Source organism: Triticum urartu, chromosome 7A (assembly GCF_056163025.1).
Source record: "Triticum urartu cultivar PI428250 chromosome 7A, HENAU_Tu73, whole genome shotgun sequence".
Taxonomy (NCBI): domain Eukaryota; kingdom Viridiplantae; phylum Streptophyta; class Magnoliopsida; order Poales; family Poaceae; genus Triticum; species Triticum urartu.
This window is the reverse complement of record NC_141879.1, coordinates 1,110,386-1,135,987: the sequence shown is the minus strand read 5'-3', so window position 1 is coordinate 1,135,987 and position 25,602 is coordinate 1,110,386. Positions and strand designations below refer to the sequence as shown.

General features: G+C 42.7%; 2 protein-coding genes across 2 annotated transcripts; both read right to left on the bottom strand.

Moving 5' to 3' along the window:
• Positions 1-2,371: 2,371 nt before the first annotated feature.
• On the bottom strand, positions 2,372-3,314 carry LOC147956668 (uncharacterized). The gene has a single exon (XM_087536961.1). It carries the CDS (start codon positions 3,263-3,265, stop codon positions 2,594-2,596), a length of 672 nt encoding a protein of 223 aa, XP_087393087.1. The 5' UTR covers positions 3,266-3,314; the 3' UTR covers positions 2,372-2,593.
• Positions 3,315-14,246: 10,932 nt separating this feature from the next.
• On the bottom strand, positions 14,247-15,023 carry LOC147956667 (uncharacterized). Its single transcript, XM_087531411.1, has 2 exons — positions 14,438-15,023; positions 14,247-14,326 (listed from the first exon to the last, which is right to left on the bottom strand). Exons 1-2 carry the CDS (start codon positions 15,021-15,023, stop codon positions 14,247-14,249), a joined length of 666 nt encoding a protein of 221 aa, XP_087387537.1.
• Between the last annotated feature and the right edge of the window lie 10,579 nt (positions 15,024-25,602).

The window sequence follows — 25,602 nt, the reverse complement described above, 5'->3', positions numbered from 1 at the left end:
CTCAACATTTCTAAAATACTTGTTCAACATTTTTTAAATACTCATTCCACATTTTCAAATACTTGTTAAACATTTTTCAAATACCATTTAACATTTGGCAAATACTTGTTCAACATTTTTCAAATATTTTTATAGAGTTATTTTTGCAATATATTGTAGAATATTTTAAAGTATAACCGTAAATAAAAAAAAAAGAAAAAAAAAAGATCAGGCTATGGCTTCCCGGGTGTGTGGGCCAGCCTACCTTGCTGGCCCCGGTCAGCGAGTCTGGAAGTTAGACTCACTGAAGGCGAGGAATAGGCCGCCCATGGGGAGGGGTAAGCTGGGCAGCAGCGGAGCTCCTAATCCGGTTTAGGTTAGTGGGCGGCAGGGCTAGTTTTTTCTCTCTTTTTCTTTTTTGTTTCTTTTTAAATTAAAATCTAGTAGGAATTTGTGTTTTATACCAAAAAAACTTGCTCTAAAATCTATCTGAAATATTTGTAACTTGCTGGACTTTTTAGTGCCCCTTTTTGACAAACAATTTCTTCCACTGTATTTCTAGGTTTTTAAAAATATTTCTTTTGTCTACATTTCATTTTCCACTTAAGGTTTCTTCTGAAGTTCCTTGACTAGACTTTCTTTTAATCCATCTTCCATTGGTTTGAATTTTTTTAGTCCAATCCTTTTGGGAATTTTATTTTCTATTTTGCCCCTTTAGGGTTTCTAACTTTCTTCTTTATGAGGCTACGGTTTTAACTAAATCTCAACTAGGTTTCTATTAGTTTCTATAGGGCCTTTAACCCTCCTAGGTAATTAAACAAAGTCAATCTACACACAATCCTAGGAAATGTTGGCTATATCTAGCAAGCAATCAAGTGTTTTTCTAGAAAAAAATTAATTCCCTTAAAAAATCCAGGCATTCCAGATTTCGGAAAAATCTATTATATGATGTCTATGTTTCCTATTCCTAAAGACCCCTTGCATATAGTACATTTTTTAAAAGGTTATTCTGGCATGATAGTGATGATTGCCATAAGTATAATCTAGTTAGCTGGCATAAAGTTTGTGAACCTATTGACTGGGGGGGGGGGGGGGGGGACTTGATGTAGTTGATTTGAATACTATGAACATACCCCGCAAAAAAAACTATGAACATGTTTGTTAAGTAAGTGGATTCTGAAGTTGGAAAATGAGGATGGACGGTGGAAACAATTAGTTTTGAATAAATACTCTAGGTCCCGCAAAAGAAGAAGAAGAATAAGTACTCTAGGAGAGATATGATACCTCTGCTAAATACAAACCCAGTCGATCCTAGTTTATGGATGGCATCTTGAGTTGTGGGCAATATTGGCTTAAGAACTAGATTTTGGGAGGACAAATGCTTAGGCAATGTCCCCCTTTGTGTCAAATTCCCTACAAAGTTTTCTACGATAGCATGTCTAGCATTAAATTTATGAGAAGTTTTATAAGGCAGCTAGCAGTTCTATGGCAACAGCTGCAATATGTGTGTCAGAATGTTGTTTTAAGCGAGGAAAATTATAGATGTGTATGGACCCCTTTATAGTTCAGAAGTTTTGCAGGTTAAATGTTCTTTTAGAAAGCTCTCGTTCTTGAAAATCCCTTCAAAAATTTAAATGTTTCTTTGGTGGATGTTTAGAAACAGGATTTCGACACAAGATAATTTGTTAAAAGGAGTTTGGGTGGGTAGTGAGAACTGCAGATTATGTGACCGTAACGGAAGTGTTGATCACTAGTTTAACCACTGCCAGCTGGCGTGATATGTCTGGGGAGTGGTTCATTGTTGTTTCAACATCAAGATGAATTTAAATTATGTGCAAGAACTCTGTTCCTGGATCTTTAGTTTATCTTTTGTAAAACTCTGATTTTAACGAAAGGTTTTCCAACTCAAAAATAAAATAAAACAGGTGCAATTAAACAGATGATTTTATAAAATAGGTGCAATTAAACACTTGTAACTTTACTCAGTAATAGATACAAAGATATTTAGATTGGCAAAGTGAAAATAACATGAATATATTTTTCATAATTCTGTGTCCAATTTTATAGTTTCCTACTAACATGTGCTAACAAAAACTAATGGTCAAGTATACATTAAATAAAACGTCATATATTCATAAACAGAGAGTAAGTAGAAACCATTACATGAATACATACTTTTTATAGGGAAAGCATGATGGACTGACATATTACCCGCAAAAAAAATGATGAACTGACATATAGTTGTACCTAGCTAGAATAGTTAAAAATGCATACGTGAAACATAGATACAATGGGCCAGCTAGGAGGCCCCTGAAAAATATATGGTCACATGTCTCTCAGGTCACGTCATGTAGGCCGGAGAATGGCCCGATAGGATTTTTGGATAACGGGCGATCTTCTATTGTCTCATAATATAACATCAAGGGGATACAAATATAATGAAAACACACCCGATAACCACATAACTAGGATGCACACAACCAACACTTACACACACAAAGGATCACGCAAACAAAAGCAAAGTCATACAAAATCGAAACTATGCTGAGAACAGAAGGACTATGAGAAATGGCTAAATAAGATACATCATGTTAATAAATAGATCTGCTCAAAATCATTTGGCGACGGCGCACCTGACATCGCCGTCGACCCCATGCGCGCCGCCGTCGGCCTTGGCCGGGTCAGGGAACGTGAGCAGGCAGCTGTACTCGTGGTAGTAGACGGCCTTGTTGGGCCAGAACTTGTAGGTGAGCGTGGTCTTCACCACAACCTCCATGGTGAACCGCCCTCGCTTTCCCTCCCTGGAGAACTCGTCTGCCACAGCGCCGCCCACATTGATCGCCCGGCCGCTGAGCACCGGATGGATGGTCCGGTGCCGGCGAGGCCTCAGCTTGAAGCTGCTTGGGAGCTCGTCGTCGCCATCGGAAGAGGAGGAGCCGCCAAGCTTGGTACCGTTGTAGTAGGCAGCCACGGTAAGGTGGTCGAAGCGGATGCTGTAGAAATGGTGGGAGTTGGAGAAAGTGAGATCGAGGGCAAGGTCGTAGCGGAGCGTGTCGGCAGTGACATTGTTGAAGGTGGTTAGGACGGCGGCAGTGGCGGTGGGGCGAATCTGGTAGGGGCGGAAGAGGATGAGCCAGACGAGGAAGACGCTGAGAAGGGAGACGGCGAAGTTGGTGGCGGTCTTGCAGGCGAACGCGGCCACCTTGGTGCCACAGCCCTTCTTCTTCCGTCCGCACAGCCCGGCCACCGGCGCGGGCAGATGACAGCAGGAACTAAGGAAGCACATGGTGGTGGACTGAGGGACCGAGATGACGGTTCGATCGGTAGAGGTCAGTGCTTACTTAAGGGGAGCTAGCAAGCTAATAGGAGAGTGACGAGGGATCTGGTACTTTGAGACATCTTTAGGCCACTTGCATAAAAGAAATAGCTTGTATTTTCCATTGGATTTTTTCAGTAACCAACCCAGAAACTCTGTTGTCCCGCGAAATATCTTGCTGCCGTTTGAAAAAAATTAGGGTTTATTGGAGAGCCCAATAATGCACGAATCCTGCATTCTTAAGAAGTTGGTTCCAATTCACTCAACATGCGAAGTGTCTACCTCGACGTCCCACTAAACAATGTATTTAATTCTTCTCTCCCACTAAGCCATGCAAAAATCTGTCTGTAAGCGAGTCATGCATTTAAAAGCCGAGTCCCAGTATACTCAGGTAACCTCCCAAAAAATACCCGGCTACCTATAAACCAAGTTTCACACTCGGCATCCTGGGCTCGTCTTACACATGCCGGCATCTAGATGTAAGTCGAGTGTATTTTCTCGGGTACTCGGCGAAATATAAGCCGAGTAGAAAATCATGGTGTGATATGTCTCAGAGGTATTTATAATTTTTGTATGATTCATGCTACTTTCCTATCAACTCTACACATTTTGGGCATTCTTTTTTATCAATTTTATTGGATTAACATATTAATCTACTCTTGCTGCCAGTTTCTTGTTTATGTTGTTTTTGCAATTTTAAAAAAATCACCCTAGAAAAAGTCCAGAAAAACAAACAAAAATAGGAGTTTTCCTTCAAAAGATAAAATAAATAACCCATTTTATTTAATTTTTTCCTTCCCCTACAAACAATCCCTTCTACCTACACCAACCAACCACGAGAAAAGTACCGGGGGAGGCTCGAAACTCTTGGTGTCCTTTCTGGATTTGCTGCCAGCGTCACATCTGAAGCCGAGTATTGTTTTTATAGTGTTTCTTCATGAGATACCTTACTGGCGGTCATTAGTTACTTAGCAATTTAACAACGTTGGAGTAACTTACTCTCTCCCTAATATCACAAAAAAAACTTACTCTCTCCCATTTGGTTTAGAGTGCTCTAATCTAAAATCTCATCGACCAAGGTAGATTGTAAGTGGATAACATGAATTATATGGATATAAAGCTGCCAATGAAATATTTGTCATATATTTGATTCCGAAGCAATAAATGTAGCACTCTCCTTACACTGGACTTGCATGGTGCATGTAGAATACTCCCTCCGTTCCTAAATACTTGTCTTTTTAGGCATTTCAACAAGTGACTATATACGAAGCAAAATGAATGAATCTACACTCTAAAATATGTCTACATACATCCGTATGTAGTAGTCATTTGAAATATCTAGAAAGACAAATATTTAGGAACGGAGGGAGTACAATGCATGCATGACCATTAGTTTCCTCTCTCTTATCTATAAAATAAAAGTGGCGTCCCAATCAAACACTTCAATTTCATTTGACTCAAATTGAGCCTAATATAATGAAAATCTGTAAATTTTGAACTCAGAATTTTAGATCAAAAAGGAGGGAGTAATTAAGTAAGTACTAAACGTAGTAACAGCAGCAGACAACTGCGTTGGACAGTGTTAATTAGCTAGCTGCCAAATTGAATTCTTAAGTTCAGTTTGCACGCCTATTGGTAGTTGAGCCATCCACGCCTATTGGTTTGCACGCCTATTGCAGTCGCCACATGCAATTTTGAACAAATGACACGGAGCTAATTAACCACCACGTAGTAAGCACACAATTATTTAAAAATATATTATATTCCAACATTGTTGTCCCATTTAGCTGTCGGGGAACGTTGCAGAAAACAAAAATTTTCCTACGGTTTCACCAAGATCCATCTATGAGTTCTTCTAGCAACGAGTGATCGGATGCATCTACATACCTTTGTAGATCGCGAGCGGAAGTGTTCAAAGAACGGGGATGATGTAGTCGAACACGACGTGATCCAAATCACCGGAGATCCTAGCACCGAACGGACGGCACCTCCGCGTTCAACACACGTACGGTTAGCGTAACGTCTCCTTCTTCTTGATCCAGCAAGGGGAAAGGAGAGGTTGAGGAAGATGGCTCCAGCAGCAGCACGACGGCGTGGTGGTGATGAAGCTGCAGTACTCCGTCAGGGCTTCGCCAAGTGCTATGGAGGAGGAGGAGTTGGAGAGGGAGAAGGAGGCAACCAAAGGCGTAGATAAAAGCCCTCCTTCCCCCACTATATATAGGAGGGCCAAGGGGGGGGCGCCGGCCCTAGGAGATCCAATCTCCTAGGAGGTGCCTTCCACAAGTGGGACTCTTCCCTTTTGTGAACCCTAGGCGCATGGACCTCTAGGCCAAGGCGCACCCCCTACAGCCCATGTGGCCCCCCGGGGCAGGTGGCCCCACCCGGTGGGCCCCCGGGACCCTTCCGGTGGTCCCGGTACAATACCGATAACCCCGAAACTTGTCCCGATGGCTGAAATAGCACTTCCCATATATAATTCTTTACCTCCGGACCATTCCGGAACTCCTCGTGACGTCCGGGATCTCATCCGGGACTCCGAACAACATTCGGGTTACTGCATATACATATCCCTACAACCCTAGCGTCACCGAACCTTAAGTGTGTAGACCCTACGGGTTCGGGAGACAGGCAGACATGACCGAGACGACTCTCCGGTCAATAACCAACAACGGGATCTGGATACCCATGTTGGCTCCCACATGCTCCACGATGATCTCATCGGATGAACCACGATGTCGAGGATTCAATCAACCCCGTATGCAATTCCCTTTGTCAATCGATATGTTACTTGCCCGAGATTCGATCGTCGGTATCCCAATACCTCGTTCAATCTCGTTACCAGCAAGTCACTTTACTCGTACCGTAATGCATGATCCCGTGACCAGACACTTGGTTACTTTGAGCTCAATATGATGATGCATTACCGAGTGGGCCCAGTGATACCTCTCCGTCATACGGAGTGACAAATCCCAGTCTTGATCTGCGTCAACCCAACAGACACTTTCGGAGATACCCGTAGTATACCTTTATAGTCACCCAGTTACGTTGTGACGTTTGGTATACCCAAAGCACTCCTACGGTATCCGGGAGTTACACGACCTCATGGTCTAAGGAAAAGATACTTGACATTGGAAAAACTCTAGCAAACGAACTACACGATCTTTATGCTATGTTTAGGATTGGGTCCTGTCCATCACATCATTCTCGTAATGATGTGATCCCGTTATCAATGACATCCAATGTCCATAGTCAGGAAACCATGACTATCTGTTGATCAACGAGCTAGTCAACTAGAGGCTTACTAGGGACATGTTGGTGTCTGTTATTCACACATGTATTACGATTTCCGGATAACACAATTATAGCATGAATAAAGACAATTATCATGAACAAGGAAATATAATAATAATGCTTTTATTATTGCCTCTAGAGCATATTTCCAACAGTCTCCCACTTGCACTAGAGTCAATAATCTAGTTACATTGTGATGAATCGAACACGCATGGAATTCTGGTGTTGATCATGTTTTGCCCTAGGGAGAGGTTTAGTCAACGGATCTGCTACATTCAGGTCCGTATGTACTTTACAAATATCTATGTCTCCATCTTGAACATTTTCACGAATGGAGTTGAAGCGACACTTGATGTGCCTTGTCTTCTTGTGAAACCTGGGCTCCTTGGCAAGTGCAATAGCTCCAGTGTTGTCACAAAAGAGTTTGATTGGCCCCGACGCATTGGGTATGACTCCTAGGTCGGTGATGAACTCCTTCACCCAAATTGCTTCATGTGCTGCCTCCGAGGCTGCCATGTACTCCGCTTCACATGTAGATCCCGCCACGACGCTCTGCTTGCAACTGCACCAGCTTACTGCCCCACCATTCAAAATATACACGTATCCGGTTTGTGACTTAGAGTCATCCAGATCTGTGTCGAAGCTAGCGTCGACATAACCCTTTACGACGAGCTCTTCGTCACCTCCATAAACGAGAAACATTTCCTTAGTCCTTTTCAGGTACTTCAGGATATTCTTGACCGCTGTCCAGTGTTCCTTGCCGGGATTACTTTGGTACCTTCCTACCAAACTTACGGCAAGGTTTACATCAGGTCTGGTACACAGCATGGCATACATAATAGAACCTATGGCTGAGGCATAGGGGATGACACTCATCTCTTCTATATCTTCTGCCGTGGTCGGACATTGAGCTGAGCTCAATTTCATACCTTGTAACACAGGCAAGAACCCCTTCTTAGATTGATCCATATTGAACTTCTTCAATATCTTATCAAGGTATGTGCTTTGTGAAAGACCTATGAGGCATCTTGATCTATCTCTATAGATTTTGATGCCTAATATATAAGCGGCTTCTCCAAGGTCCTTCATTGAAAAACTCTTATTCAAGTAGGCCTTGATGCTGTCCAAGAGTTCTATATCATTTCCCATCAAAAGTATGTCATCTACATATAGTATGAGAAATGCTACAGAGCTCCCACTCACTTTCTTGTAAACGCAGGCTTCTCCATAAGTCTGCGTAAACCAAACGCTTTGATCATCTCATCAAAGCGAATGTTCCAACTCCGAGATGCTTGCACCGGCCCATAAATCGAGCGTTGGAGCTTGCACACCTTGTCAGCATTCTTAGGATCGACAAAACCTTCCGGCTGCATCATATACAATTCTTCCTTAAGGAAACCATTAAGGAATGCCGTTTTGACGTCCATTTGCCATATCTCATAATCGTAGAATGCGGCAATTGCTAACATGATTCGGACGGACTTTAGCTTCGCTACCGGTGAGAAAGTCTCATCGTAGTCAACCCCTTGAACTTGTTGATAACCCTTAGCGACAAGCCGAGCTTTATAGATGGTCACATTACCATCCGCGTCTATCTTCTTCTTAAAGATCCATTTATTTTCTATGGCTCGCCGTTCAACGGGCAAGTCAGTCAAAGTCCATACTTCGTTTTCATACATGGATCCTATCTCCGATTTCATGGCTTCTAGCCATTTGTCGGAATCCGGGCCCGCCATCACTTCTTCATAGTTCGAAGGTTCACCGTTGTCTAACAACATGATTTCTAATACAGGGTTGCCGTACCACTCTGGTGCGGAACGTGTCCTTGTGGACCTTCGAATTTCAGTAGGAGCTTGATCAGAAGTATCTTGATCATTATCATTAACTTCCTCTCTAGTCGGTGCAGGCACCTCAGGAACATTTTCTTGAGTTGCGCCATTTTCCGGTTCAAGAGGAAACACTTCATCAAGTTCCACTTTCCTCCCACTTACTTCTTTCGAGAGAAACTCTTTCTCTAGAAAGGATCCATTCTTGGCAACAAAGATCTTGCCTTCGGATCTAAGGTAGAAGGTATACCCAATAGTTTCTTTAGGGTATCCTATGAAGACGCATTTTTCCGACTTGGGTTCGAGCTTTTCAGGTTGAAGTTTCTTGACATAAGCATCGCATCCCCAAACTTTTAGAAACGACAGCTTAGGTTTCTTCCCAAACCATAATTCATACGGTGTCGCCTCAACGGATTTCGATGGAGCCCTATTTAAAGTGAATGCGGCAGTCTCTAAAGCATAGCCCCAAAAAGATAGCGGTAAATCAGTAAGAGACATCATAGATCGCACCATATCTAATAGAGTGCGATTACGACGTTCGGACACACCATTACGCTGAGGTGTTCCAGGCGGCGTGAGTTGTGAAACTATTCCACATTTCCTTAAGTGTGTGCCAAATTCGTGACTCAAGTATTCTCCTCCACGAACAGATCGCAAAAACTTGATTTTCCTGTCACGTTGATTCTCAACCTCACTCTGAAATTCTTTGAACTTTTCAAAGGTTTCAGACTTGTGTTTCATTAGGTAGACATACCCATATCTACTCAAATCATCAGTGAGGGTGAGAACGTAACGATAGCCACCGCGAGGCTCAACACTCATTGGACCGCACACATCAGTATGTATGATTTCCAATAAGTTGGTTGCTCGCTCCATTGTTCTTGAGAACGGAGTCTTGGTCATTTTACCCATGAGGCATGGTTCGCACGTGTCAAATGATTCATAATCAAGAGACTCTAAAAGTCCATCTGCATGGAGCTTCTTCATGCATTTGACACCTATGTGACCAAGGCGGCAGTGCCACAAGTATGTGGGACTATCATTATCAACCTTACATCTTTTGGCACTCACACTATGAACATGTGTAGCATTACGCTCGAGATTCATTAAGAATAAACCATTCACCATCGGAGCATGACCATAAAACATATCTCTCATATAAATAGAACAACCATTATTCTCAGATTTAAATGAGTAGCCATCTCGAATTAAACGAGATCCCGATACAATATTCATGCTCAAAGCTGGCACTAAATAACAATTATTAAGGTTTAAAACTAATCCCGAAGGTAAATGTAGAGGTAGCGTGCCGACGGCGATCACATTGACCTTGGAACCATTCCCGACGCGCAACGTCACCTCGTTCTTTGCCAATCTCCGCTTATTCCGCAGCCCCTGCTTTGAGTTACAAATGTGAGCAACTGCACCGGTATCAAATACCCAGGAGCTACTACGGACACTGGTAAGGTACACATCAATTACATGTATATCACATATACCTTTTGTTTTGCCGGCCTTCTTGTCTGCTAAGTATTTGGGGCAATTCCGCTTCCAGTGACCACTTCCATTGCAATAAAAGCACTCAGTCTCGGGCTTGGGTCCATTCTTTGGCTTCTTCCCAGCAGCTTGCTTGCCAGGCGCGGCAACTCACTTGCCGTCCTTCTTGAAGGCTTTCTTACCCTTGCCCTTCTTGAACTTAGTGGTTTTATTCACCATCAACACTTGATGTTCCTTCTTGACTTCTACCTCTGCTGATTTCAGCATTGCAAATACTTCAGGAATGGTCTTTTCCATCCCCTGCATATTGAAGTTCATCAAAGCTCTTGTAGCTTGGTGGAAGCGACTGGAGGATTCTGTCAATGACCGCATCATCCGGGAGATTAACTCCCAGCTGAGTCAAGCGGTTATGTAACCCAGACATAGTGAGTATGTGCTCGCTGACAGAACTATTTTCCTCCATCTTACAGCTGAAGAACTTGTCGGAGACTTCATATCTCTCGATCCGGGCATGAGCTTGAAAAACCATTTTCAGCTCTTCGAACATCTCATATGCTCCATGTCTCTCAAAACTCTTTTGGATCCCCGGCTCTAAACTGTAAAGCATGCCGCACTGAACGAGGGAGTAGTCATCAGCACGTGTCTGCCAAGCGTTCATAACGTCTTGGTTCTGTGGGACGGGTGGATCACCTAGCGGTGCTTGTAGGACATAATCTTTCTTGGCAGCTATGAGGATGATCCTCAGGTTCCGGACCCAGTCCGTGTAGTTGCTGCCATCGTCTTTCAGCTTGGTTTTCTCTAGGAACGCGTTGAAGTTGAGGACTACGTTGGCCATTTGATCTACAAGACATATTGTAAATATTTTAGACTAAGTTCATGATAATAAAGTTCATCTAATCAAATTATTCAATGAACTCCCACTTAGATAGACATCCCTCCAGTCATCTAAGTATAACATGATCCGAGTTGACTAGGCCGTGTCCGATCATCACGTGAGACAGTCTAGTCAACATCGGTGAACATCTTCATGTTGATCATATCTTCTATACGACTCATGCTTGACCTTTCGGTCTTCTGTGTTCCGAGGCCATGTCTGTACATGCTAGGCTCGTCAAGTCAACCTAAGTGTTTGCATGTGTAAATCTGTCTTACACCCGTTGTATGTGAACGCCTGAATCAAACACCCGATCATCACGTGGTGCTTTGAAACAACGAACTGTCGCAACGGTGCACAGTTAGGGAAACACTTTCTTGAAATTATTATGAGGGATCATCTTATTTACTACCGTCATTCTAAGTAAACAAGATGTACAAAACATGATTAACATCACATGCAATCAAATAACAAAAGTGACATGATATGGCCAATATCACATAGCTCCTTTGATCTCCATCTTGGGGCTCCATGATCATCTTGTCACCGGCATGACACCATGATCTCCATCATCGTGTCTCCATGAAGTTGCTCGCCAACTATTACTTCTACTACTATGGCTAACGCGTTTAGCAATAAAGTAAAGTAATTTACATGGCGTTTCTCAATGACACGCAGGTCATACAAAAAATAAAGACAACTCCTATGGCTCCTGCCGGTTGTCATACTCATCGACATGCAAGTCGTGATTCCTATTACAATAGCATGAACATCTCATACATCACATATATATCATTCATCATTCATCACAACTTTGGCCATATCACATCACAAAACACTTGCTGCAAAAACAAGTTAGACGTCCTCTAATTGTTGTTGCAAGTTTTACGTGGCTGAAATAGGATTCTAGCAAGAACGTTTTCTTACCTACGTGAAAGCCACAACGTGATTTGTCAACTTCTATTTACCCTTCATAAGGACCCTTTTCATCGAATCCGCTCCAACTAAAGTAGGAGAGACAGACACCCGCCAGCCACCTTATGCAACTAGTGCATGTTAGTCGGTGGAACCGGTCTCACATAAGCGTACGTGTAAGGTTGGTCCGGGCCGCTTCATCCCACAATACCGTTGAAGCAAGATAAGACTAGTAGCGGCAAGAAAGTTGACAACATCTACGCCCACAACAAATTGTGTTCTACTCGCGCAAGAAGAACTACGCATAGACCTAGCTCATGATGCCACTGTTGGGGAACGTTGCACAAAACAAAAATTTTCCTACGGTTTCACCAAGATCCATCTATGAGTTCATCTAGCAACGAGTGATCAGATGCATCTACATACCTTTGTATATCGCGAGCGGAAGCGTTCAAATTACGGGGATGATGTAGTCGAACACGACGTGATCCAAATCACCGGAGATCCTAGCACCGAACGGACGACACCTCCGCGTTCAACACACGTACGGTTAGCGTAACGTCTCCTTCTTCTTGATCCAGCAAGGGGAAAGGAGAGGTTGAGGAAGATGGCTCCAGCAGCAGCACGACGGCGTGGTGGTGATGAAGCTGCAGTACTCCGTCAGGGCTTCGCCAAGTGCTATGGAGGAGGAGGAGTTGGAGAGGGAGAAGGAGGCAACCAAAGGCGTAGATAAAAGCCCTCCTTCCCCCACTATATATAGGAGGGCCAAGGGGGGGGGGGCGCCGGCCCTAGGAGATCCAATCTCCTAGGGGGCGGCGGCCAGGGGAGGTTTCCCTCCCCCCCAAGGCACCTCGGAGGTGCCTTCCACAAGTGGGACTCTTCCCTTTTGTGAACCCTAGGCGCATGGGCCTCTTGGGGCTGGTGCCCTTGGCCCATGTAGGCCAAGGCGCACCCCCTACAGCCCATGTGGCCCCCCGGGGCAGGTGGCCCCACCCGGTGGGCCCCCGGGACCCTTCCGGTGGTCCCGGTACAATACCGATAACCCCGAAACTTGTCCCGATGGCTGAAATAGCACTTCCCATATATAATTCTTTACCTCCGGACCATTCCGGAACTCCTCGTGACGTCCGGGATCTCATCCGGGACTCCGAACAACATTCAGGTTACTGCATATACATATCCCTACAACCCTAGCGTCACCGAACCTTAAGTGTGTAGACCCTACGGGTTCGGGAGACAGGCAGACATGACCGAGACGACTCTCCGGTCAATAACCAACAGCGGGATCTGGATACCCATGTTGGCTCCCACATGCTCCACGATGATCTCATCGGATGAACCACGATGTCGAGGATTCAATCAACCCCGTATGCAATTCCCTTTGTCAATCGATATGTTACTTGCCCGAGATTCGATCGTCGGTATCCCAATACCTCGTTCAATCTCGTTACCGGCAAGTCACTTTACTCGTACCGTAATGCATGATCCCGTGACCAGACACTTGGTTACTTTGAGCTCATTATGATGATGCATTACCGAGTGGGCCCAGTGATACCTCTCCGTCATACGGAGTGACAAATCCCAGTCTTGATCCGCGTCAACCCAACAGACACTTTCGGAGATACCCGTAGTATACCTTTATAGTCACCCAGTTACGTTGTGACGTTTGGTATACCCAAAGCACTCCTACGGTAACCGGGAGTTACACGACCTCATGGTCTAAGGAAAAGATACTTGACATTGGAAAAACTCTAGCAAACGAACTACACGATCTTTATGCTATGTTTAGGATTGGGTCCTGTCCATCACATCATTCTCCTAATGATGTGATCCCGTTATCAATGACATCCAATGTCGATAGTCAGGAAACCATGACTATCTGTTGATCAACGAGCTAGTCAACTAGAGGCTTACTAGGGACATGTTGGTGTCTGTTATTCACACATGTATTACGATTTCCGGATAACACAATTATAGAATGAATAAAGACAATTATCATGAACAAGGAAATATAATAATAATGCTTTTATTATTGCCTCTAGGGCATATTTCCAACATTAGCATCCACAGATGCTGAATCAGATCCTCCTTCATTTGCTCGATGCCGGGTTGTGGATGCATTTGAACAAACTTGTCAAATGTTGTAGGATTCTGGTTTGGAAGATCAGTAGGATCAATCATGTTCTCAAATTCTAGAGCTGCGACAGCATCCTCATCTCGTCCTACATGATCATGTTGTGCATGATAACACAACATGTCATCATCTCTTACAAGGTCTCCAGATCCCATTATTTAGCAAGTCCACGAACAACTGCTAAACGGGCCTGCACAACTCCAAATGCCCTCTTGACATCTTTTCTAGTTGCTTCTTGTCTTTATGCAAAGTGAGATTTTGTGTGGCCAACTGGTTTAGAGATGATGTTGACAAAGGTATCCCATGGATGATAAATACCGACAACCAGATAGTAACCCATATTGTACTCATATCCATTGACGGTATAGTGGCAAGGGGGGGGGGGTCTTCAGTTTGCCTCACAAACAATGGTGATCACTGCAGCACATTGATGCCATTGCGAGACCCGGTCATTGCCAAAGAAAGCGTCCCAATCCAAAGATCATGTGATGCAACTGCTTCAAGAGTTATGGTGGATTTCTTAACATGACCCTGATATTACCCTTATAAAGCTTTTGGTCAGTTCTTTCATTCCCAATGCATGCACTCAAGAGATCCTAGCTTACCTGGCCACCCTCTTGCTTCTGAGATTGGCAAGATCCTCTCAGGATCTGCCACAATTGGTTCTCTCAGGTACTGAGGACCAAACATCTCGACCACGGCAGTTGCAAACCTGAGCATGGCATCTCCGTATGTGATCTCAGACATCCGTAGGTACTCATCCCACAAATCGATGGTCATGCCATGCAAGTATCCATAGGGCGGCAGTGCATTTCTAGTAACCGGAGATCGCAATCCTTCCACGGCGTCCTTGTTCAAGATGAAGTGGTCATCATAGGACCAGATGCCATGGTATAAATGATCGAATACATGTTTGCGCATCCAAAAGCGTCGACAAAAATTGTCAGCAGAGAGGGCATCAGAGGCAAAGTAGTTGTCCATCAGTGTCAAATGGTCATGCACTCTATTGCGGCGGAGCACTTGATTATCCTTGATGGAACCCTTGAAATTCAGAACATGCTCCTCCGCACCCTCCACGCCTTCAAGGACTGCTTGCATCATCGCGGTCTTATCCGTGTAGTCCTCCTTGTTGGACGAGCCATCGGACAACTCAACATAGTGCTCGTGTATGTACTCCAAATCCGAATCCATTGCTTCAAGGAAGAAGGGACAAAAAAAATTAGATTGGACAATTCACGGAATGGTTACCGGGCATGGTGAGTATCGTAGTAGTGGATGGTACCTCACGAGGCAGTAGGAGGAGAGGTATGGAACGGTGGCGGAGGATAACTGGGGTGGGGCCCGGGTGTGCTGCTGGAGTTAACGGATACGTCCAGTTCTGGCAAGGTTGTGATGTGGCTGCCAGGGTGGTGGAGCGACGACAAATCCAAGAGAAAAAACATAAGAAGAGAAAATGAGGAGGATGGAGGCGCGTGGTCCAGAATGGGTTTTGGTGTGGTTTCCCATGGGCCGGAGGTGTCGGAGTCTTACGGGGCTGCTGCCTGGACTCCCACAAAGCCCCCTCACGTTTTTCTCGGGTTGGTGGAAAAAAGTACGTTCGGACCGCTCGGCAGACCGATAGTAGCCCTCATTGGATGGCAAAACTCATCCAGACTGCAAGGCCGAGTCCATTACGTATGGCTAGAGGGTGCGCTTTGGAGATGCTCTCAGGACAGCGTGTCGACTGGGAAGGCTGGGCCTTGAAGACCACGACGTCACTGGTCAGCCACCAGCGTGACATCAGAGGATTTTGTTTTTTTCCGTCCAATTGGATGGTCTTGGGATGTCACATGTTGTCTGCCATGCACAGGTTGTTGCGCGTGCTTGCGCCTTGAGGACCGGTCTTGCCACCAGCGCTAGATACAAACTAGGTATAATCTCATCTCATAGGTTGATGGTATCCTGTGGAGTAAACTAATCAAGCCACGTTGAGTTTTTAACGGTAATAATCCACAAGTGGAGTAAACTAGGTTGAATCCTGCTATCCTGCAAACACTAGTTTTCATTGGACCCATCTAGAAAAGCGCGTATGGTTCTTGGAATCTTAATTTATAAGTTCTTCCATCTTATCTCTTGTCCTCGTACCGCCCAACCATTGATGCATGTGTTATTCAGCCTAAAAAGGAGAGACTTTACTAAACATATTGGTCATCAGTTAGTGCAGCCAATCAGCATTTCGACCAATATTGTACAGTAAAGCTTGTTGGATTTTGTGTTGCACTGACAGTCTTCAGCCGGTTATTTTCTTATCCATGCATGCATGTGATTAGGTGCCTAGTTAACCTAAAGCATGAAAAGTAGCATAGATAAACTCATTCACTTAATCTATGAAACTAAGATGCATGTGATAGCAAACATGAAAGCATTCACATTATCTTTTCAAATCTTGTACATCAAAGAAAGGCTAGCGAGGTTGAAACCCTTGTTGGTAATGTTGGGGGCAGAAATAAAGTTTTATTTGTGTTGCCGTCGTTACCAATGGTGCAAGAACCTTGTACACCTTCATGGCTTGATACCTTAGTCTCGCACTTTGGGATTATTTGCCACTTGCTGCAAACCCTTGCAATTGCAGACCTAGCTGGTTTTTAGGCTATACACCTCAAAGCAAGCAAGAAGCGGCACATAGGTTGCTCATCTATAGAGGCAGCTCTCTGAGCATCATCACTACCTAGATCCTAAACTGAATGCAAATCCCAAAGGAGGAGATCGAGTAGAGTTTGTAGCCATTACAGGTAGTCATCCCAGGGATGTCCTATGCACCTCTCGGACAGATCACACTACAAGTTTTCTTCGGTGAAGGGGAGAATTTCGTATGATAATTGGGCACTTTCAAAGTCATGTACTTCGAGATGGTCTACAACGCCCTCCTCGGGAAACAGCTCTTGTCATGTAATTCAAGATGGTTACCAAACTACACCTACATGAGGATGATGCTTCAGGAACCAAAGGCCGGAATCACACCAAACTACCGAACGACATCATAGTGGCCAAGGTGTTGCCCACTACAAGGATTCTGGTCTATTGCAACAAAATTTATTGCTACAACTATCTTTTGTTGCAATAAGCCGCAATATTACCACGAATCCCCTGGTTGTGGTAATAGGATGCACATATTGCCACAACTGAGGTTGGGCGCGATAAATACTCATTTTGTTGCAATAGAGGCCTCGTATTGCAACAAACTGCATTGTCGTTGCAATACGGTAGCTATATTGCGACAAACAAACATCGTTGCACGAGGCTGCCATTTTGTTGTAATAGAGGCTAGTTATTTCAACAGAAAACTAGTTGTGGTAATATTTGGAAAGATATTGCAACGTCTTTGTGATGTTGCATTAGTTACAAATATTGTTGCAAAAAATTGGCTAACCATTGCAATGAAATATGTATTGGACGCAATAGTGTATATTTTCGGCTCAATTTCCTCATGATCCTTCAACATGTCTTATATTGTTTATGACTGAAACATCAACACAAGATCCTTCAACATTATCTCTGCATGTATGTCCGTCCCTGTAATTTTTGCATCAAAGACATCCGTTACGTCTGCCTCACCTTCATTGGCTTCATCAATTCATCAAGGCCTACACCATGTGTAGCAGAAGGAGCAAAAAAAATTGTGTGGATTCATTTTAATACCAGCTGCCCAATTAGGGTTCTTCACATCTCTCACATAGAAACCCTGTTGAGCTTGGAGGCCTAGAATGTAAGGGTGTCCCTTGAATCAAAAGCTCTTGTTTGCATAGAATAGATCTGTCCGAAATGTTTTTGTGCTTAATATTGTAAAATTAGCGACGATTTTACAACTTCATCGATTTTTAAAAAAGATCATCGAATTTCAGAAAATTCCATTGGTTAAAAAAGTTCGTCAAATTTGGAAAAGGTTGATCGAATTTGAAAAAATGGTCGTCAAATTTAAAAAAACTTCATTGATTTCCAAAGAAGTTCATTGAATATGAAAAAAGTGTCATAAAAATAAAAAAGTTCATCAAATTTGAAACAAAGTTCATTGATTCTCAAGAAAAGTTAATAGAATTTGGGAAAAACTTCATCAACTTTGGAAAAACTTCATCAAATTTGAAAACTTAATTCATCGATTTTACAAAGTTCAGGAAATTTGAAAAGGCCCTCCTCTATTTTTTGAACTGAACATCATTTGAAAATAGGGACAATTTTTAAATATTCTGAACAGTTTTTTAAGAAATACAAACATTTTTCAAAATTCCGGATTTTTTGAATTTATGAACAAAAATATGAAAACATAAACATATTTGAAATTTTGAACAAATTTTGAAACACATGAACATTTTTTGAAACTTCATACAATTTTGGAAATTAGGAAACAATTGTGAAAAGATGAACATTGTTCAAAAAAATCTGATCATTTGTTTGATTTTCTGAAAAATCCTATTTTTTGTAAAGCTGCAAAAATTTTCTAAAAAATAAAAATAAACTAAACAAAAAATGAAAACTAAAGATATTTAACAAATAAAAAAGTGAAAAAGAAAAATAGAAGCGAAAAAATATGGAAAACGGATAATTTTTTTTGAGAAATAAACTGATAAAAGAAATAAAACCCGGTTCAGGGAACCTTTTAGAATGTTCAGAAAACAGGAATGGGGCAATTCGTAAGCTATCTACATAACTGGGCTGGCCCAAAAAGCCCCGGCAGCTCGCCTCAGTGAGCGGGCCGGCCGATAGGGATTGTCTGGGCGATCTTTGGCGCCCCAGGCGGCCATGTATCTACTTTAAATAGAAGCCACCCACTATATGATTTTCCTGGTCTGTGGTGAAGCCACGTCACCTTTTTTTTTGGTCGGGCGATCTCGCTCGATGCTCGATTTGTTACGTGGTGGGCGTTGGAAGCCCATAGGTTCTTGGAAAACGTTCTTTCCTGCTACGTCGTTTGTTATTGCGGCAACTACTGAACTTCCTACCCCTCCAAAAAAAAAAAACTACTGAACTTCCTGGTAGTCCGCCTATGTTTCTGTTTTTTAATTGAGTCCACTATTTTCGGCAACGGAAGAGATTATGATTGATTTGTTCCTAAATTCTGGTCTTTATCCGCTTCCCATTCCGCCCGTGATCCACAGGCGTATTCAATGGGCGTATTCCAACCAGTGAAAAAAAAACGTGCCACACCGCGTGATCTTTTTTTTTGAAATTCACTCCAACTTTATTTAGTCATAAAGGGCACGGATTTCTGCCGACAAAATCTGCAAAATACATTCTGGGGGATCATGGACCCAGACCATACTACGATTATTCGCTACCCCTTCCTTAGCTAGTAGATGCGCTGCACTATTGGCCGTCCTCCGAATCCATGTCACCTTCCACTCCCGTGTTGCTAGCAGAGTTCTAACCTCCCGTGTTGCCACACCGCGTGATCTGGTGACAATGAAGTTTTCCCTTCTTTCTTTCCTTTTTTCTTCTTTCTCGTTTTCATTTTCCTTTTTCGTTTTCTGTTTTTTTATTCTTTTCTTCTTCCTGGTTCGATGAATTGTTTTCAAATACATGAACTTTTTATTCGAGTCGATGAACTTTTTCTTAAATTCGATGAACAATTTCTTAATATACGATGAACATAATTTAAATATACAATGAACATTTTATAATATATGTTGAGCAATTTAATAATATATGATGAACATTTTTTGTAATACACGATGAACATTTTTATAATGCAAGATGAAAAATTTCTTAATATATGATGAACAAAATTGAAATACAGAATGAACATTTTCTAATATATGTTGAACAATTCAATAATATACGATGAACATTTTTGTAATACACGATGAACGTTCATCTTGCGTTTTTATAATGCAAGGTGAACAATTTATTAATATACGATGAATAAACTTTTAATACACATTGAACATTTTCTGATATACGTTAAAAAATTTAAGAATACACAATGAACATTTTTATAATTCAAATATGATCTGCGACAGTTTTGACCGTTTTCCAAACTGTTTCCACAACGAAAAGTGAAATTCAGACGTTACGAAACACTTGCTTATTCAAATTTGGCAGATAAGAATTTCTTAGTTCAAATCTTGAAACTGCACACAAGTATAACAAGGGTCAAAGTGTATTCTCTATCAGGACATTTTGATGAGTGCACAAATTCAATTCAAACATGGTTTATATATGTAGACAACCTAGACGATATGACCTCCTTCTCTAAAAATGGATCTCCATCCGAGTCTAGGCCGTCGGGTCTTCTTTGGATTGGATTATATTGGATCGGCGTCGTCCTTGCACTAGAAGCACAGGTGAGTTGGTAGACTGGGAGCGCGGGTTACGGTTGGATAGCTAGATCAGTTAGCTAGTGTTTGCTAGTTGAAAAATGCCGAATATATGTAGTGGCATATGATTTTGGTTGTATGATTAACATGATGATCCCCTATATGTGTATGTATAAACTACTTGTTGATCTGGACAGAGATGATGATGCGATAGTTCTATTCCCCCCATATGTGTGGAAACCACAAGACCTCGAATGGAGATGATCTATATATGTTCTTGGTGTTGGTATTTCCATGCGAGGTTCTGGTATGCCCTGATAGCTACTCTTTCTCCCAGGTGATTTCATTATGCACAGCGCCAATCTTTCCCTTGCGAGGTTCTACATTGGCGTGGTCGTCGGGTCTTCGTTGGATTGTATTATATTGGATCGACAATGTCCTCGCACTAGAAGCCCCGATGAGCTGGTAGCCCGGGAATGCCGGTTACGGTTAGATAGGGTTTGCTAGTTGGAAAATACCGAATATATGTGGTGGCATTGGATTTTGGTTGTATGACTAACATGCTTGATCCCCTATATATGTATGTATGTATAAACTACTTGTTGATTTGGGACAGAGATGATGATGAGATAGATGAGCTATGTCTCTATTCCCCATATGTGTGGAAACCAGAAGACCTCCGATGGAGATGATCTATATATGTTCTTCGTGTAGATATTTCCATGAGTGCCTGGGTCTTTTGGATTCGATTATATTGGGTCGTTGGACTGGTCGGTAAGAAGAAATCGGTTGAAAGCGATTGCTTTGTTGTGGGTTTTATTGCACGTGTGTGTGCATGTTTTCTATCGTATCCTTCGTGTTCTTCGTCATCTCCTATCTTATCACCCCATCTCAAGATCGAACCATGAGATCGGGACCGACATAGATTGACCGTCTCATCACACCATATCTACTTATGTTTCAAGGCAAAAGTATAACCTAGTAGTTTTAAAGCAAGGGTGACATGAGGTTTCTGTCAATGAGTGTAGCGCACACCACCTCCATTACCCTCGTCGGCTCGGCTGTTGTTCTTGTGTCCATTACGTACTCTTCCCGCCATCACAACTGTCATGTACGATTGGCAGCCATGCGGACATCTATCTCGGCCAGTCAGTGAAATATCGTTTTACGAACAAATTTTTGTAATATTATTTTCAGCAGCAGATATATTCCATATTGATTTGAAATACATTTTTCCAATTTGTTCAATTATTCTAAACGTTCCTTTAAAAAAAGTTATCTTCCAAGCAAATAATTAAGCTTGTACTCTGCTTTAGGGAAGTAATTTTTTACCTTTCCGCTAAAGCCTTCAATCTCCTTCCATTTTTTTTTCGTAATTTCCCACCAAATAATTTGGTCGTGTGTGGCGCCACAAACTGTTAGCCTCCCCGTTAAACACCCCTCACAAATACTCCCGATTATTTATCTTCGCCAAATTGTCGAGATTGGATCTGAGCTCTCTCGTTCTTGTTCCTCCATCCTCACGGCGTCATGACGGCGTCGAGCCGTCGACACTGCAGACCACACCGGAGTCCATCGAACGTACACTGTCTCAGGTTATTCCTTTCTCCCAAATCTCCCTCCCGCGGCCGTGAGAACTTTCCCTTCGTAGGTGTCCTTGCCGGCGACATCGGGCGTGCTCTCGGAGGAGGACGAGGAGGAGATCGGGAGGGTGTTCCGTTGGGAAGGGGCGGGGCGGGAGACGAGGCGGATGGGCGCGGGGCTGGACAAATTGGTCGTGGCGGCGGCGGTCAGGATGAGGCGGAGGTGGAGGCGGTGGGGCTGGGGGCATCCATGGGGAGACAAGGAGGAGGGGCAGGAGGAGGCGGTGGACGGCATGGCCATGGCAGCGCCCCCTTTCTATCGTAGAACTACCACGCCGCCCGGATGAAATATCCCGCCTCGCCATCCCACTACAACAACGGGGCAGATCCAGCATAGGTCATGGGTGTACAGATGTACACCCAAAATTTTCAGCAAAAGTTTCGTTTATGTAGATATATGACAAAAAATACTGCGCACATGCTTGAGTTCAGAGAGTACGCAGCGTGAGATTACTCAACTCAGGTTCAGTCCAGATAAACTAGCAGCAGCCAAGTACTGCATATCTACTCCAATGTTAGAGCATATGCTAGACTTTAGCCCAGTATAGGCGGCAGCCCAGGAGCAGTAACGACCACGGCAGACCACAGCAGCCCGGCGCTTTGTGCAGGAGCGCTGATGGAGAGTTCAACAAGCCAAGAGTTCACCAATCCCCTCCAAAGTTCCAATCTGAAATTGCATTCGTTTAGCTGTGCATGTGTAGCTTCTGTTTGGATTTAGAGAGATGTATCTTTGTATATTTGTATTTTGTATTTTGGAGTGTCCCAGGTTTTGTGTAAATAGTCCCAACTTTCCTTTTGACCATGTAAAATATTAACAAGTTAATGCCAGAACCACTGTCCAGGCTTAGCGTATGTGCCTATACTGCAGCATACTGCCACATTCAGCTTATTTAACTTGGTAGTTTGCTTACCACATTCAGGCTAGATTACTGCATGTGTATTGGGAGTAGCCTTGTTAGGATGGGCTCTAATTGGTGTGTCATGTGTATGCCTCTGCTTTGATCTTTGACGCCTAGCTTTTATTTCTAAATCAATTGCAGACATATGCTATGCTAAAAGACTTCTGTTTTGCATGCTTCTGTTCTGCACGCTATAACACAATTTGATTTCATCTAATCTTTGAAGCCTAGCTTATTTTTGCTTACAACAGCTTCAGTATAGACTTGAATAGATATTTTTCCAGTTACTTTTTTATGCCTGCTTTAAGTATCGCGCTTCTTCTGAAATTGACTCAGATTACAGAAGGGCACAATGGTGAATTCAACGCAAGATCCTGCTGGTAGGAGACCAAGTACAATACAGCGACAACTTGGTAATAATATTTATGTTCACTTAAATGTATGCCATAGCAGCGAAGGTAATTAATATTTCGGTTTAACATGCAGCTAGGGATGCGTCAGGCAATGTGCAGGCTTCAGAGGAAAGAGATGATGCACATTACTCATTTCTGCAAGGTACACAACATCCTGAACTCTTAATCACTTATCTGAATGGTGCACACTGACTTTGGTTATTCTCTAGTTCTTTAGTGTTGTGCATCCTGGATGCTTCCTCATCTGATGGGAGTGTAATTTTCGTATTTAGGACAAAGCATGTCAAGAGGTTCAAAACAAAGAAAATGAAACTCAAGGTCCAGTTTCAAGTGAACATAGAAACAATATTTTGCAGACCGCATATAAAGACACTCTACAATGCAAGTCTTCGCAGCCTCGTGGTCGTGGGTATGGATACATGGCCAAACCACCAAGTGGTTCTGAAAGGATTAAGTCCTAGTTTGAAGAGCAAGCTCGTGCTACTGCATAGACCCAAAAGGTAAACTCTGAGCTCAGCCATCAGATCACCAAATTACAAGATCAGTAACAAGCTGAATGTGAAAGCACACAAGTGAGGATTAACTTGGAGTGTGCTGAGAGAGAAAACCTTGAGGAGAGGTTAAAAGAAGAGCGTGCTGAAAGGGAAACATTGTTGGAAGAGGAGCGAAGATCAATACTGGAGTTTGAGAAAAACATGATGGAAAAGTTTGCGCAGTTGTCCCAATAGACGGGAACCAACAGACGCAAACACATCAGGTGATTTATTTGCTTACTTCCATTGCTAAAAGTGCACTTCTCTTTGCAGACGCCTAAGAAAAGGACTAGCAACGAAATTAGTAATCCAAACTTGCAAATTACTCTTTTACAGACCACTAGTACTACTGGGACTCTAGGTACAAGGCACAATGTAATTGCTCCAAATACGCTCATACAAGCCGCAACAATGAATTCTTGAATGTTTCGAGCAATGGTAAGTCACAAGCTTGGTTTGTCTTCATGTTGACCTTTATTTGATACGTAAATGACCTTCATAATTGTCTACTTGCTTGCACTACTGTACTTTTTTTGTTGTTGAAGCACATACAATAGGGAAGCTAGAAATAGAACCGTTTTCTCACCATTAGAAATTGTGAACTTGCGCAAGCATGTAGTTGTTTCGGAGAAGTTTAGTTGTTTGATTAAATTAGGTAATTATTCTTGTGTTTCAACTACAAAATCTTTTGTGAAATTATTCAATTTTTTTGCACATCACCTAATTGTTGATGGAGTAGTACATCAGGCACAGGCATTTGCTTGCTAGCTGCTGTGGTCATAACAATTGGGCGGGAAGGTACCCATGCATGCACGAATATAGTAATTATACAATTGTCATGACAGTGGTTATATCTTCTATTGCTTCTTTATTTTCCTGACTAAGTATTTTCTAACTTGAGCTAAATAAATTTTTTTATCTCTTCATAACAGGATACAAAGATTTAACTGGAATGGACTCTGGACCATGGACAATTTAGTCTTCGCTCTTGATTATGATGGCACATTCAATATGTTGAATGCGTGCTAAATTATATTTCAGTTTCATTTGATGGATATTGGCTATGCAAACTTTGATATTTTATGAATCTACATCATATATGCATCATTTGAAACATGTAATTGGATGCCAGTATATTTTTTTTACAGTTGTAGTAGGCTATTACCACAACCTACTTTTGGTTGCAACATGTTGCCACCACGAAAAATTGTAGGGTTGTGTCAAATCTTAATCGCCATGCGTACCTGTTTTGTTGCGCTATGCTGTTGCGACGCAATACTTCATATTGTCGCAATAACTTATCACCACAAAACAGTCGGTGTGGTGAGATAACTACTCGTCGCCACGGAATTCAGTTTTGTTGAGATAGTCCGTTTGCCACGAAAAGTTCATATTGTCGCAACAGCCTCTCGCCACGAACATTTTGTCCATTGTGACAACTATTTATTACCACCAAAATCAGTAGGTTACAATTTTGTATTACCATGTCTGGAGAGTCGTTGCCATAGGTTATTACCACAAATGCCTATAGCCACAAATAGCCAAATCGCCACGCTTCTACCTGTTGCGTTAAACTATTGCCGCAAACCAAATTGTGGCATCATGTGCGTGATGCCACGAGGAAAATTGTGGCAACTTGTCACATGGGTGTTGCAATAGCATGCTTTCTTGCCACATTTAATTTTTTGTGGCAATAACCTATTACCATGTGTCCTGTCGCAACAGTTGCCAACGAACACCACGTCGTGGCAATAGGTACCTATTGCGACAATTGAGAACTTATTGCAACGAACGCTTTTGTTGCAATAGACCTAGATCCTTGTAGTGGCCCATGGTCTACCTATCAGAACCTCCGTGGGTTAGGCTGAAGACAAACCCGACACCGGCAACCATCAAAGAGGAGTCAGGCGACCGCGAGCGGCCCAAGACTCTTACAGCTCATGAAGGATGACATAATCCTAAACAAGGTAAAAACGCGAGTCGAGAAACTAC